Source organism: Lichenostomus cassidix, chromosome 3 (assembly GCF_008360975.1).
Source record: "Lichenostomus cassidix isolate B80296 chromosome 3, HeHo_3.0, whole genome shotgun sequence".
Classification (NCBI taxonomy): Eukaryota; Metazoa; Chordata; class Aves; order Passeriformes; family Meliphagidae; genus Lichenostomus; species Lichenostomus cassidix.
The window spans coordinates 105,540,479-105,555,892 of NC_139483.1; the positions used below are offsets into that span (position 1 = coordinate 105,540,479).

Here is a 15,414-nt window from a genome sequence, read left to right on the forward strand (position 1 = left end):
TTTAAAATTTAAAATCTTATTTTTTAAGAGAGGAAGACAGAATATCACAGCACAGTATTTAGAAAGTGAAATCCAAATATATGGATGCAGTTTGACAAGACAGCACCACTGACACGGGGAGAGCCCAGGTACTCCCTCTCCTGACTACACAGCACCACTTCAAGCTCCTCTGATCTTCTTCTGATGTTTCTCTGACCCAGCCATAAACCAGACCAGCTCACTAAAGCTTCAAAAGCTCACTTTCCTTCTGTTAGATGAACTTCCTACCTTGTCAGTGATCTTAATCATTTGACTGAGAGATCTGACAAGTAAAAAAGATAATGCAAGAAAAAAACACAAGCTGAGGACAAGGCCACTGTCTGCAGGAACAGAAAGCTGCAGGTGAAATAGGCTCTCTGCATCACACCTTAAGATTTTGTTCTCAATTATATATTTTTAACAAATATTAGCTAAAACTGAATACTTCTAATACCACTAATAAATTAATACAGTATTCATTATGATACAGTATTTATTTACTGCATAGGTCATAAGTGATAATACTTATAAATACTTTTGATCATACTAAAAAATAGTAAACACTGAAAACTAGTATTAAATGTTGACCAGCCCATGTTCACATGTCATTTAAAAGTAGGTTTAGCTTTGATAATTTTTGGCCTGTCAAGATAAATCCAGGGAAAGTAAGTGAGTGGTTTATATAAAGATTCAATCTTAAGACTCACTCAACTGTAGTTAAAAAAAAAAAAAAACCAAAAAAACCCTCAGTTTTTTCTTCTTCATTATTTCACTTCTTCAGAACATGTATCAATGTAACTCAAAATAATATCTATACTAAAAACTCATAATTAGAAGTTAAAATTAGATTAAGCATAATTTGGGATGTAAAATCAAGACTCGGTCAAAGTGGCAGCAGAGGTAACTACCACCATTCCTGCATACAAAACACCTGCACCCTACATAGCACTGTAAAATACACAGGCACTTGGCTGTTCTCCGTAACACTCTGAAACTACAAAATATTAACTTTTTACAAAATTCTAATAGCCTGTATATTCACTTCTGAACACAGTAAGCATTTGTTGTGTGTATTTTTGCTTTATTCAGCCACGAGTTTACCTGGGGACTTAGAGAAATACAACCCTGCTTAAGTCAATTTTAGTAACTACTTTCCAAAACTACATGAGCTCCCCTGTGAAGGACAGAAGCAGAGTTTCAAGACAAGCCACAGAACCAGTTTGAAACCGGCTAAGCGAGACAGAGAAAATGAAACTAGCAAAGATGAAGCAGCATGTAACAAAGTTTTACAAGGGATAACATTAAAGCTATTTTGCCAGCAGTGAAATTAGTAATGCACAGGTTCCTGTACTCCATCTCCACCCCCTTCCATGCAAAAAGCTGAACTCCTCCAAGTCTCCTAAGATCATCTTCTCTGTGCTTCCTCCAGTGCCTTGTCTCTGGTCCCAAGTCTCAAGATCAGCTAAGATCCCTCATTTGTCCCGTCAGGTGGCAGTGAAAACAAAATATTACCAATAGAGACAAACTCTGTTACTTCAGGTCTCCCTCTGCTACCAAAATTCATAAAATGTATAAAAGCTGAGTATTTTTGAGATCTGTAATGCTGTCAAATGAACATATATTGGCAAAAAGCTTCAGAAACTGGAAGAGCAGGCTGTCAGTGTGATCACATGAGCGATCAGTTCCTTGCAGCTGCCTAAGGAACCAGACTAGCAATTAAGGGGTTTATTTAATTAGGTTATTCTTTGTTTAGGCTATTATTTTCAGCTGAGACTCACTTGTCTGCATATTAACTCTACACACAAACTCAGCAAGTACAAACTAAGTTAAAATTTAAGATACTCAAGTCCAAATACTAACCCATGTTAGGATACATGCTGTGTAAGATGCACTGACATAGAAAATGTTTTACCATGAAGTAGTGAAAAAACTACTGCAAAGCTGAAATCACCAAAATTTTAAATATATTACCAAGAATCCAAGCTCCACCTTCCAGTTAACAGACAATCTTAAAAGTTCAAGCTCTAAGGAATCAAATCACATTTAGACTATCATCCAGAACTTTCGCCTACCCACAGCGAAAGAGGGAGATAGAGCTTTCAAAACACTCAAGAGATTACCCGAACTGGGATATGCTAGAACAAGAAAGGAAATTAATTTCAATTTGGGAAGCCTTTACAGAGAGCAGTCTATCCACTGCTTCCTCCCATTTATAGCAAAACAGCTCTAATGATTCCACAGCACTCAACTCGCTCCCTCAAGGAACTGGGTCTCAAACCATTTATACCTTTAATGATTAAAAATAGCACTTCTGTTTCAACCCAGAAACTTATTACTTAACAGCACATATAATGAAAACGTTCTGAGACTAGAAAGATATGATACAAGCATCAAACTTAAAAATTAAGGAATTAATAATGCAATTGCAGAAGTAGGAACCAATGCACTGAACTCAAAGCTCCTAATGAAACACTGGCACTGAAGCAAACACACTCACATGCTGAGAGAATGCAGAGAACATGAATTAATAAAACCTTAATCATGTCAGAAATTGCCTTCAAGCATACCAAAGCAACAAAGAAAAAGCAAGCACAGAAGAATCAAAAACTGACTTCACATAGTGTCAGAAGGTACAAAGAGAGAAACAAAATTTAGCGCAACTGCATTGATCCAACAGGAAAGAGAGACCCAGCAAACTCCAGCTGTGATCCAGAACAACCAGAACCACCTCTTACTGAAACCACTCTAGCTAATAATGAGTAAGGAAATAACTGGAATTAACAGGATACCATCCATGGTCTAGATTGGCAAAACACAGTCTTCATTATCTTTGGATTCAAGAGTAAAATGGAATGCGACAGCTGAACGAATACCACAAATCAGCTGTTGAGCTAAGATTCAATTCAGGCAGAAGCAGTTGGGCAAACTGGTAACACACCTTCACTGAAGGCAATTGAATGATGGCACTGATAAATCTAGAAACAAAAACTAAAATGAGTAATAAAGCAAGAAAATATATATAGCAAAAAAATATATATAGGGATATATATATATCCCTATGCTTTCTCTGCTTTGTATGAAAAGAAGAATGACAGAAAAACTGTTTATAATAATTCACATTCATGAGCAAACTACAAATACACTGGTATACACTATTACCTATAGTCTCTATCCATCCCTAAATTTCAAAATACTAATTTGATACTAACAGAGCTTCATTTGTAACATGTAGAGTCCTTAAGTTTTGGAAGAATACAAACTGGAAATCAATTAATAAAACTGACCTTTTTCTTCTCAATTTATCCTCTTAGAACAGTGACTACACCAGTACAGTCTTTCAGCAGGACTGAAGAACTCACATACCAGGGAAATACTCACTGACAGGTGCCTTCAGGTGTATCACAGGAACAAGCTGGCTAAAGCATGACATTTGATTCATTTCCAAGTTAAAATACAAAGATTACTTATAGCATCTTGAAAGGGAAAGGGATGGGGGGTTTTGTTTCTTCAGTTTTTAAGTTGAATCCCCTGGTCAACAGAGTAACTGAAGAACTCTTCACTACACTGCTGGTCTGAACACCCCAAAATATTCCTAATCCAGTAGTCTTGGAAAGAGAGGATAAATACAAACCATCTCTACCACTGTCATCTCCAAGCATGTGAACACAAGTTCACCGAGTTCTCAAGTAAGAGATGATATAACATTCAAACCACAACCACACCTTGCAATTTCTGAAAAAGACTCTGTCTGGTTTGCCACAGGTTCATCTGAACTCAGACACAGGCATGCAGACATGAATATCTGAGTTATCCACCATGGTCAAACTTGCTGCCCTCGCCATACAGTTGGTGGGACACACCCTGCTGACTGTCTGCCGCACCCTGAACACTTGCATGACTGCTCACACAACTCCTCACTCAGACAGGCAGCTTTTCAACCCACTCTCTTGAACATTGCAACTGTTTTTTTCTCTTTTCTGTGGCCTCTTCCCATGTCTAAAACATTAAATTCATGCACTGACATTCAATCTTCAGCTTGATGCCTTAAATGCTGATAAAAATTTGAGACACAGACACGCAGTATAGGAAAAGGGTATTACCTTGGTTTAATAGGATTCTAGGTGCACCACGACGACTTGAGCCTCCACGATATCTCCCGTATACAATTTATGGACCCCCTAGATTAGCATACTTACCTAAAAGTCTCCAATGAGGAGTCTAACAAATGAAGTAATTGCCCCCTTATTAAAATTGCACCCCCCCAAAAAAGATTACTACTTAGTTTACAAAAAACGTGTCTCAGTGATGGGGCTCTGTTCAAGGTTGGTGTGTCATGCTTTTGAGATTGTGGGGATGTTTTGTCTTCCCCAAAGAATTCTGAGCAAGGCAAGGGTACAGGGGTTATAGGGTTGAGATACAGGGAGTAAAAAGTACAGGAATGGGGAAGGGTAAAAGGATATATAAAACGAGTGTAAAAGTATAATGGAAAAAGGACAAAAAACCTATCAGGCATCAAGCTGACCAATCCTATTTCTCTGTATTTTGTTAAATGTACAAATAGCTTTTCTTTTTAACCCGCTAAACAAGCAGGAAAGACCCTGAAAGTTACTTTCTCATAATAATAATGGAATAAACATTTTCAAAAAAATCTCTTTCAGCTACAGGTTTTCAAAAAATGCTACTTCTAACTTTAGTTAAATCGTAGCTTCTGATATTGAAATGTAACTTTTTCCACTTCATTTAACTCTCTGAAAAGGCAACTTCAGACATGTCTCAATCTTATTTTCACTAACTTTGGAAAAGCTAAATCCAGGTCCTCTGGTTATTTCTAACTTTCCATTTTCTAATTTAAAATACATCTTGTGATAAACAACACATCTTCTTGGACGTCCCAGAATATTAATCTGGATTCTGATTTTAATAATACATGTGAAAAAGTCTCATCTGCATGCTCTCCTACCAGTTCATGCTAAGTTCTTGAATGGACTGTCTTCTAGAAATGGGCTGTCCATTAAAAGATCTAAAATACTCAGGGTTATTTAGTGCATTTAATAAACTTTTATGTCCCACAGTATAAAAAGACAAACTTGCCTTTCCAAAGTAAAACTTTTATTCATGAAAAAAACGTGACTGTGTCCCCAGTACCCAATTAGTTAAGCTCACATCTCGTCTTTGCACTCATATAACTATTCAGTTAAAAAGTAACTTGCTTTCTTTGAAACTACAACACATTTCAAACACCAATAAAATACACCAAAAACATTGTATAGCTGCCTGTCCAGTGATTCTAGATAAGCCACTTGTTCCCTTGTGTATTAGCTTCTGCAAAGGTAAAATGTATGGATTAAAACATTAACACCTAAAAATTTAATTGTATTAAAGATCTGCATTAAAATCTATTGAAGAGAGTTAGGTAAGAGCTAGGTATTCTTCCTAATGCATTTCTGGGCTAGGCATACAAAACAACTTAAAAAAAATCAGAAGGCTTCACAATCTCTTTGAGATATTATAAGTTTTGTTTGGTTCCAAATTCTACTTACTAGATCAACAAATTTTCTCATGACTGCGATCATGTCATCTGACCGGAATCTAATAAATCCCTTCAAATCCTATTTCCATTTCTTTTTAAGTTCACCCCTTTGCTTTATTGCTTCTTCACCAAAAAGAAGGGAAAAGAAAAAGGAGTAAAACTCTCCTTTATGCTTGGTACAAACATTCAGTAACTGAAACGCTCTCATCATCATGCTCAAACCAGGTACCACACCTTGCCTTACACATCCACACTATGCCCTAATTTCAGGATGACACACCACACTACCCACTCTCTCCAGCACCAACACATCCTCACAAGCTCCTCTGCTCCCCACTCCAACCCACATTTTCCTGGCAAATGCCCTCAGCCCTTCTTTTAGGGGAGAACAGGCTGACTGCTTGGTGCGAAGAGGTAAGACCTGATACACTTGCCTGGGGAAAGAAGGTAACGTGACTCAACTTGAGGTCTAACATAATACACCAAACTGTATTTGTGATGATACACAACATATCTGCTGTGGGCTGAACATCTGCCTTTGTGTCCTAAAAACCCAGTGTAAGAGCACTTTTACTTCAAGGCTGGATCGGATGGGGCTCTGAGTAATCTTGTCCAGTGGAAGGTGTCCTTGCCCATAGCAGGGGGTTGGAAGGAGATGATCTTCAACATCCCTTCCCATCCAAACCATTCTGTGCTTCTGCCTGTGCCTTCAAATGACAAGAATCTGAGAAATAAATGTATTGGGATTAGCGCACATTAACTACCTTAGTAAGAACTCAAAGTCTCATGAAGGTCCTGATGTGTTAACCTTGCTGATAGCTTGAATAAAGACAATGTCAGCTTAAAAGAACACATCTCCTGGTTGCAGTTCTCTAATTTCCACTTGTTTGCACACAGTCATTTATTAGACATGGGCTCTCCACAGGTGTTAAGGAAAAATAATATTCATGCTTAAGTGCTTGATGATCTTGGAATAAACAACTATTAACGATGTATTTCATTAGTGGTAATGATAGTAAAGAACGCCTCAATTGCAGGATGATCTAAATTCTTTTAAAATTCAGCTTCTGCATTTTTTTCAGTGAACAATGCTCATGTCAATAGCAGTCATTAAGAACATAAAGAATACCATCATCTAGTCTTCTTCAGAAAAAGTAATTCTTCCTCACTCATTCAGATTAAAAAAAAAACAAAACATATTTCTTGCACAGGAAGATCTGCTTTATTATTTCAACAGATTTCTATTCTATTTCCTGGAACTCTTCAACCGTAGCATTCAGGTTATTTAATAAATGTGAAAGCTTTTAAGAGAAGTTAAAAGTTTACAAGTTAAAAATACAAGCACTGTTAATTGGGGATTTTCACACCTGCAACCATTCCCTCTGTCTGTTACAGAAAAAGACACCTGTTCATATCCACACTGAGAGAGTGCCTTTCAACAGCTTCACTGTGACACACAAAAAACTCTCGCAATCTACAGGTTACTTCAGTCATGAACGAAAGGGAGAGTGACCTAAGAGCAGCCTCTGCCAAACTGTGACAGAGGCCATGAACAGTGAGCTGAGGCTCATCCTCCCATCATTATCATCCTGCTCCAAGCATTTCCAGCAGGAGCGCTCCTCTCTTCTCCTCTGCACCTCACCAAAATTAGGGTGACACTGAAATTTCAGCTGATAATCAAATCAGAAGGATGGAGGGGAGGCGAGGAGAAGCCAGAAGATGTGGGGAAGAGGATTAGTTTCAGCTGGACTGGTAACATGATCCCGATCCAGCTGATCAAATGGCCTGGCAAGCATTAACGTTGGCGAGTCTGTTGTTTTCACAACTGCAGAGTTCACAGCCAGACTCACAGCTCATGTGAAATCACACACCTGCAGAAGAACAAGTCCACTGAGAAGAGTTCTCGACTTGTTGTATGGGGTCCACACCTCACCTACAAGTTTTTCTAGTAGATCCACTCACGAGAAGTTTTTAAAACCACTAATCCTCCTAATTTAACACTGAAGGAATACTAAAAGCAACACATTTTTAGACAGAACTACATTAACCACTTCTGGGAGTTTCTAGACTCTGTTAACAAAGGTTTTTAAAGCAGAAATTATATTTATGTAATGAACCGAGAATAAAGAATTATTACAATTCAGATGTGGAAAAATTAAAACATTTGAGTGTTTTTTCCTACCCTCAATCCATAAAAATCCGTATTGTTTCTGCTTAACAGTCACATCCTAAACAAAGCTTACTGTACGTGGCCTCCTTTAATACTACTGTAAACCTAAATAAAGAAGCAAAATGATCTGAATGAGGATAGCAAAGAGGAGAACAGAGTGAGAACCCCTGGTTTGGACATGTCCAAGAAACAGGCTCAGTAAACTGTGTCTCTAGCAAGGGAAGCTACAGGAAGGTGGACTTCTGTGTGGATAAAAACATGGGATTAAAAACACTTCTGCACCCCTAGCTACAATGCATTTGAATAGAGTATTTTCCAAAGCGAAAAAAAAGAAATTAAAATTGTATACAATTGTGATGTGAAATCTTAAGATTAATGTACTGAAATTTAAATAATAATAAAAACAAAATTCGAAGCCTGAAAGATAAATCAGAGGAATAATAGAGGATAGTTATTAAGTATTTGGAATGAGGGACTGCTGAAGCACGGCAACAAATTTCACTGCAAGTAATCTCTTCCACATGTAGAAAATGAACAGGTTCTTCATTTCAGGTTATTTAAATAGCTTGGCTCAACTATTTATCCATTCAAAATGAAGGAACTGACTGGAGGCTGAAGAAAAGTAAAATGCCCCTTTCCCAAATTACGAAAACACCCAAACCAAAGCATCTACTCCAAGAGCAACTAGACACAAACTTTCTCTCAAAGTTTTACATTAGCTAGGCCATCAACAGACACTACTAGAAGCATAACGGTAAAAACACACAATTCAGTACAGGCTACAAGATCTATGGAACTTGGAGAAGCTTTTAAAGTCTGTACTTTTAATAGAACTAAAGCTGCCTCCTTCATACCTAGTTCAGCTGGAGTTGAAGCTAATACAGCATACACATACTCAGTGCACAATGAAAAGGCTTGCAGAAGATTACACATTAATCTTACAGCTGGTTGAAAAGTTGCCTGTTTCAGTAGCTACCAAGCAAAAGGAAACCAAATTTATTCAGAAAGAGAGTCCAACATGTACAAATGCAAACCAATACTCAAACAATTTAAAGGAGAATGGTTAAAATAAATCATTAAAATCCCATCAAAGGTAATGAAGACAATATTTCAAGAGTGAAGTCAGACTGAAAAATTGTTTAGAAAAACCAGCAAAGCATGAAGTGCACACAAAAAAAGGATAAAAACATATTGTCAGCTCCCTTTGCAATAAATGGGTTCATGAGTGATATTACCCAGAGAAAAAGTAATCCATTAGAGCTAAAACATCTAATAAATGATCATGAATCTTTCAAAGGGTCACAGCTACAAAACAGCACACGAAATTCACAGCAATAACAGCATCAGCTCATTGATGCCTACTTGCTGCATGCTTTGGTTTGAGATAAGTTTTGTAAAGTTTTACACAGAAATCATTCAAAGCATCATTAGACTGGAATTAAAACTTTTCCACAGCACAGCAAACACTCAACAATTTAGGGTATGACGTACAAAATCATACAACAAGCAACTGAAACTGCAGGGGGGATGGAGGTGATCAGAATATAACTATCTGAGCTAATTATCTTGCCTAACCCAAGCTGTATGCAACTCCAGCAAAATTGTCATGGGCTGTCCCACAGCCATCGGTCAAACCTTCTGCTTCAAGTCCAGACAGACACAGTATTTGTAGAAGCAGCTTTTATTAGTATTACTTTGGGACAAGCTCAATATTCAGAGGAAGCAATGCAGCACACAAAACATCAACACAATTTTCCTGAGTACTCTTTGGAGGCCTTATCCACTCACTGGATTAGCCCTTAGACTGCTTCCTTTGAAGGCCCTGGAACAGTGTGACAGCAGGATAGCCAGCTTCCAACAGGATGCACCACTGCCTCCCAAAACAAACCATGGACACTTCAGAGGTGTCCTGACTTCTTAGAGCAGCCCACACTGATTTGGCAGGATACATAAGAAGATTTCAAACTCGTGACAGCCCTTCATAACCACAAAAGGATCGCAAATGCCAACCGTATGGTATTTTGACAGAACCCTGAACAAAGATTGCTTCCAACAATTGCTCCATTTCCCACTGCTCACAGCTGTATTAACACCACACAGCCAAGGAATGGCCAGCAGGATTCATTTCATAACACTGATTTTTCCCTGCTAAGTCCCAGAAGAGCAGCAGACCGCTAAACCAGAAAGAGCCCAAGATTTTATTACACACTGAAAAGATGAGCTTTCCTGGGAATCTTCCTTTAAATTAAATTGTTTGGAATAACTTCACAAGGCTTTATATTTCAGGATGTATTTCAAAGAACTGTAAAAGCATTAGCCTCAGCGCCTTAACTGATATTACTGCAAACTTGAACAAGAGGGCAACGTAGTTCTTTAAAACATAGATATTGGACAGGAGCTTTTTTCTTGAAGAGCTTTACATGCAGGTGACCAGCAAGTGTCATTTAGCCAGCATAAGGAGGAAAATCTAACTGTTTCTATAGTTTTATCCAAAACAGTAGATCATCCAGAACACCATGAGACACTTTGCACAGACAATAAATAAAACATGCCAATCAGGGTCTCTCATAAAAGACAACTTAATTTTTAGAAAGCTCTGTTGGTTATGTTTAAAACTTGTATTTTAATAGAAATTATAATACATGTTTGAAATTAATTTTCTGTTTTCAACAGCTGACCATTAAAGGCTTTCCAAGGAGCAAAACACAGCAACGATTTTATGCTACAAAAGCTGCATTATTGCCCAGAAATCAGAAAACATTTCTACTGCTACAGACTGAGAAACTACAGTGAAAGACACTGAAATACACTGGCATTACAGTGCACAAAAAGGCTGCTTAGCTCTCTACCTTCCCACACTCCTGCAGCCCCTGTTTGCTCCCATTAGCAGTTAAGCACAATGGAGAGCTCTAGGTTGCACCGCGCAAGTTGAACGATGTTGGCAGCACTACTTTTAGCGAGCATCATGTGTTACAATTATCACCGTGTCCTCAAGTAGCTTTTAAGGCACTGCTAATGCTTTCTTGGCTAATTAAATTAAGCTAACCTTGTATACATTTCTAAAATGTCTAACTAGTACGCTGATGTGATTTAAGAGTGTTTATTACACAATAAATTCTTGATCAACGCTTTTGATTTGTGCTTTGAGATGACTAAGAAAAATCATTTCAATTGCCAAAGAAGTGTTACCAGCAATCACAACTCAGTGTCTGAAAATATCAGACATTAGTAGCTACAAAGTGCAAATTTAACTACTTATGGTCAAAGGATCCTCAATTTTTTCATTCATGGTGAAGTCCACCAGACTGTAAGCACTGTGTTAAAATTCCATGTCTCTACAGAAGATTTTCATGAGGTTTTCTTGTCAGAATGCTACAAGATAAAGCTAGAACACTTCCCAAGTTTTAATGCTCAAAAGAAAAAAAACCCTGCATTTTTATATACATATGTGTAATTTGTATAGCAAGAGAATATATATTTATGTAAGCATAGCCTCAATATCTACTAAATAGCGTGTAAATCATTCCTGGAAACAGGAAGAAAACAAAGCCTGTTTTTTCCCCTCTGTACCCTCTCTATGCACTCTGCTATGACATCATCTCAGACAATAAACTTCTTGGCTCCTTGATCCATTTAGTGAGGGATTTTGTTCATTTTAATCTGGCTTCTGGTCAGCAGACAGACACACATGTATTCATCTCCATCACTGACTGCGTGGTCGCCAATCAATAATTCAAACCAGTTTACTTTTCAAAGCCTGACGTCATTGCTTTCTCCAAGCTGAGTGAGTACTACAGAGGGAATACACAGAACATGATAAAGGCATTTAGACTATTACAGCCCATTTCCACAAAATGTGTGTTGCCTCCAGATTCAGATCAAACAAAAAAGGACTCTATTCACATATAATTCAGCATAATATTGAAGCAGAAGACTAGAAACTTCAGTTCTTGGGAAAGGAGAGAGTCAAGCCTATCCTGATAAATGTGCAAAAAACCCAAACAAACAATTTAAAAAAAAATTTAAAAAATCACGAAAAGCCATGAAGAAAAAATAAGAAGGAAACAGAGAACAGGTAGAAGGCAAGTCCTATCCTCTCATTTGGTTTACTCAGCATCTTACAGGATGCCATTAAGTTAGTAACTCGGTTTTTGTTGCTAATAAGGAACAGACATGATCTTTTAAAATACATCCTGAAAGGTGGCTATGAGTATTGTCAGTGAAGAGCATTTCTCAGGGAGTCCAGGTCAGAACCTCCATGCAAGAAAATTAAGTCCCACAGTGCAAACAAGAAGTGTCCCATCTCTGCAAGAGCTCCAAACTCTAGCTGCCCATTAACCCGATTAACTGCTGGTAGCAAGGCTGGTTTGCTGATGTGACACCCAAAAGATTTTAAAAGGACACACTGTTCTGGTTAACTGCAAAAAAAAAAAAAAAAATTACATACAAGTGCATGAAGACGATCCCAGCACGCTTTCTGAACACAGCCTCACTATCTGTCTCCCAACAGTCGCTTCCAAAAGCAAAGGCTTTGTCTCCCTACTGCTATACTTATTCATGTCCTAATCACTGAGATCCTTCTCTGGCACTACTTCAAGAAGATTCAGAAGCTCAGAAAGACATTGTATTGCTGACAGTACTTACATCTGAAGAATAAAAAGAGCTGTACAAAAACAGCTTTAAAATACAGTGAGATATATACATTTTACAAAACATGCTGGATGGGGGAAATAAGAAAAAACCTTTCTCAGATAACTTCTGCTCATATTTGGCAATTACATCTTAAAAGGGAAGAAAAAAATCCAACTCAAACGCATGAGATTTGTTGTAAAGCGAAACAAGTTCATCCCCATACACCAAAATTTACATTTAACTTTAGAAGAAATGCTCTTTTAGAAGCGTGGGCAATATCCTGGGAAGTATTTACAGTACTTTACCCTATTTTGCACAATCTCCTTTCCTTACACCATGGCAATAACATAATTTAAACATTTTAATGATTTGTAGTAAAAAAACACTGCTCATGAATTAAAAATACTTGGAAAGAAGCCCAAGCTAGTCTTCTTAGCAGCAGTAAACTCCCTGAGAAGCCAGTAAGGTTACTTCAAACTTTGTTTCACAAACCACAAGACCCACGATATGCATAAACAGAAACTGCACACCAGAACAAGCAGAACAGCTTTTTACAGCTATGGTGCTGCATCCCCAGGAGTCCACTGAAATTAAACAAGGAAGAAATAGGGAACAAGGAAAAGTAAGATGGGGGAAGGGAAGAATTGCGAAGTGTGAAAGAACTGAAAGAGAAGCATAGAAGGTATGGGGTATCTCGTCAGTGATTGATATTTTGTTCAGTATTTTAGACCAAAAGGATGCGATAAAAGGTTTTGTGAGAATTCCAGGTGTCATCCTTCTGATCTGTCTCTGGCTGCTGCTGCTGCTTTTTTATTCGGCTGATTAACTTCCTCCTTTGCAAGGCAGGGACATTGGTCAGTTGGAGCAGGACAGCCAAACACTTGGACCCTCAAATTTCACTTCCGTATTTACACCGGTTTTATAATATACAATCAGAGCAGGCAGCTATGAATACTGATTTAAATCTTTAAAGTAAAATGTGAAGTTTCACCAACCAAAGAAAAAAGTCCTGCCAACAATTCCTCCTGTGGGAGGAATTTCTTCACAGAAAGGGTCATTAACCATTGGAAGGGGCTGCCCAGGGAGGTGGTGGAGTCACCATTCCTGGAGATGTTTAAGGAAAGACTGGATGTGGCACTCAGTGCCAAGGTCTGCTTGACAAGGTGGTGTTCGGTCATAGGTTGGACTCAGTGACCTCAGAGGTCTTTTCCAACCTCATTGATTCTGTGATTCTTCGATAATTAAAAACAAAAATTGCAGGTTTTGGCAACAGGGCTCCTTAGAGACAAGGCAGAAAGGAGTCTCCCGAATTCTTTCTCCCAGTTCGAATTTACCAAATGTTAATTCTCCAAATCGGGCTGCAGAATTTCACTTGCCGTTAGCCCGACTAACCAAAGCTAGCCCAACGAGTTCGGCTGGGAAAGCGTTCAACTTCAACTTGACGGCAGAAATGACACCCTCCGCGCCACAAACACGGGTGGGGGCTTTTCCCCAACACCAGCTGCCTCCCGCCGCAGCCGCCGGCCGAATCGAGGTCATTTAGGGGAAAGGCGGGGGGGGAGAAAAAAAGAAAACACACACACACGAAGCAAACCCGGGCCGAGGTTTATTGCGAAGTTGCTGCGGGCGCAGCTCCCAACTTTTGTCTGGCGGCGGCAGCGCCGGGCGCGGCCGCAGGGGGAGCCCCGCGCCGCCGGACCCCGCCGGACCCCCGCCCGCCGCCGGGCACCGGCACCGGCACTGCGGCCGCTCCGCCGCCCTGTCCCCGCCGCTCCCGGCCTGTCAGCGCCCGCCGCGGGCCCGGCGCCGGCCCCGCAGACACTGCGGCTCTCCGCAGCCGCCCCCCGTGTCCCCGTCGGCTCCGCGGTGCCTTCGGGCCGCGGGTTGCCCGCCGGCCCCGCTGTCCCCCCGACAGCCGACAGCCGTCTCGGCACCCGCCCCCCGCCGGCTCCCCTGCCCGCGGCCCCCCCACCGGCACCGGCGGCGCTGTCCCCGGCGACTCCCCGGCCTCGCCGCCTCCCTGCCTCCCGGTCCCCCGCGGACCCCCCGGTTCTCACCCGCGCTGCCGCCGCCTCCTCCAGCCCGGCCGCATCTGCCTTGGTGCCCCTCTTAGAAGAGCGGGTGCGGGACGAGATGAAATGGCTGCCGGCCCCGGCCGCCGCGGCCGCCGCTTTGCCCAGGGGGCGCAGGGAGCTCTTCCTGGTGTTCACCATGGCCCCGGCGAGGGGGGACACGGGGGGCGCCGCCGCCGCCGCCGCCGGCGCGGAGGGAGGAGGGAGGGAGGGCGGACAGGCGGGGGCTCGGGCAGGGAGGGGAAGGGGAGGGAGAGGGGGAAAGGGGGGAGGAGGGAGGAAGGAAGAAAAGCCCTCCGGGGAAGCCGCTCCGCCGGGCAGAGGCGCAGCCGGAGCCGCGCCGGCTCCTCCCGCCGCTGTCGCCGCCGCCTCTCGGGCTCAGCCCGGCTCTAACTGGCCGCCATTACTGTCCCTTCTCCCTTTCTCTGCTCGCTCCGCGCCGCCCCCGCGAGCCGCCGCCGGGGGGCGCTGCGGCCCCGGCGCGGCCGTTCTATCCCGGCGCCGCGCGCTCTATGGGCCCGGCCCGGCCCGGCCCGGCCCGCGGGAGGTGGCGGCGGCGGCCGCGGGTCCCCCGGGAGCGGCTGCGGCTCCGCGGCGAGCACTGAGCGCCCACAGAGCCCCAGGGCCCAGCCGCGGCCTGGCCGTAGCCTGGCGAGCCGCCCGCCGAGCCTGGCCTGGCGTGACCCCGCGGGGCCGGGGAGCCGCCGCCGCCCCCAGAGGGTTGAGCGGAGGGCTGGGGAGTTCAAGGGCAGGGGCAGCGGCTGCCGGGACCGCGGGGTGAAGGGCAGGCTGGCAGCCGGCAAGGGGCTCAGCCCGGTGCTGGGGCTGGAGCCGCCGGGTCTGATCGCCCGGGGAGCCTTTTCCTAAGCGCTGGCAGGACAGCTTGGGCGGACAGATCTCCCAGGGATGAGATCTCCGTAATTTGCTATGGAAAACTCTTTTAACGGTCTGGTGAGCCTCATTATTAAGAAATCCCCTTGACACCCAGGCTG

General features: G+C 42.0%; 1 protein-coding gene across 2 annotated transcripts in view; it reads right to left on the bottom strand.

The window, feature by feature from the left end:
- The window catches only part of ATAD2B (ATPase family AAA domain containing 2B), a 75,255-nt gene extending 60,355 nt beyond the window's left edge, over positions 1-14,900 (bottom strand). Inside the window, exon 1 of one of the 2 annotated variants that reach the window (XM_085056974.1) lies at positions 14,408-14,900. In XM_085056974.1, coding sequence (XP_084913100.1) covers positions 14,408-14,563 — 156 coding nt within the window. In that variant the 5' untranslated portion in view covers positions 14,564-14,900. The remainder of the gene's footprint in view (positions 1-14,407) is intronic. The other variant, XM_085056973.1, reaches the window with a different exon arrangement.
- Positions 14,901-15,414: the final 514 nt, after the last annotated feature.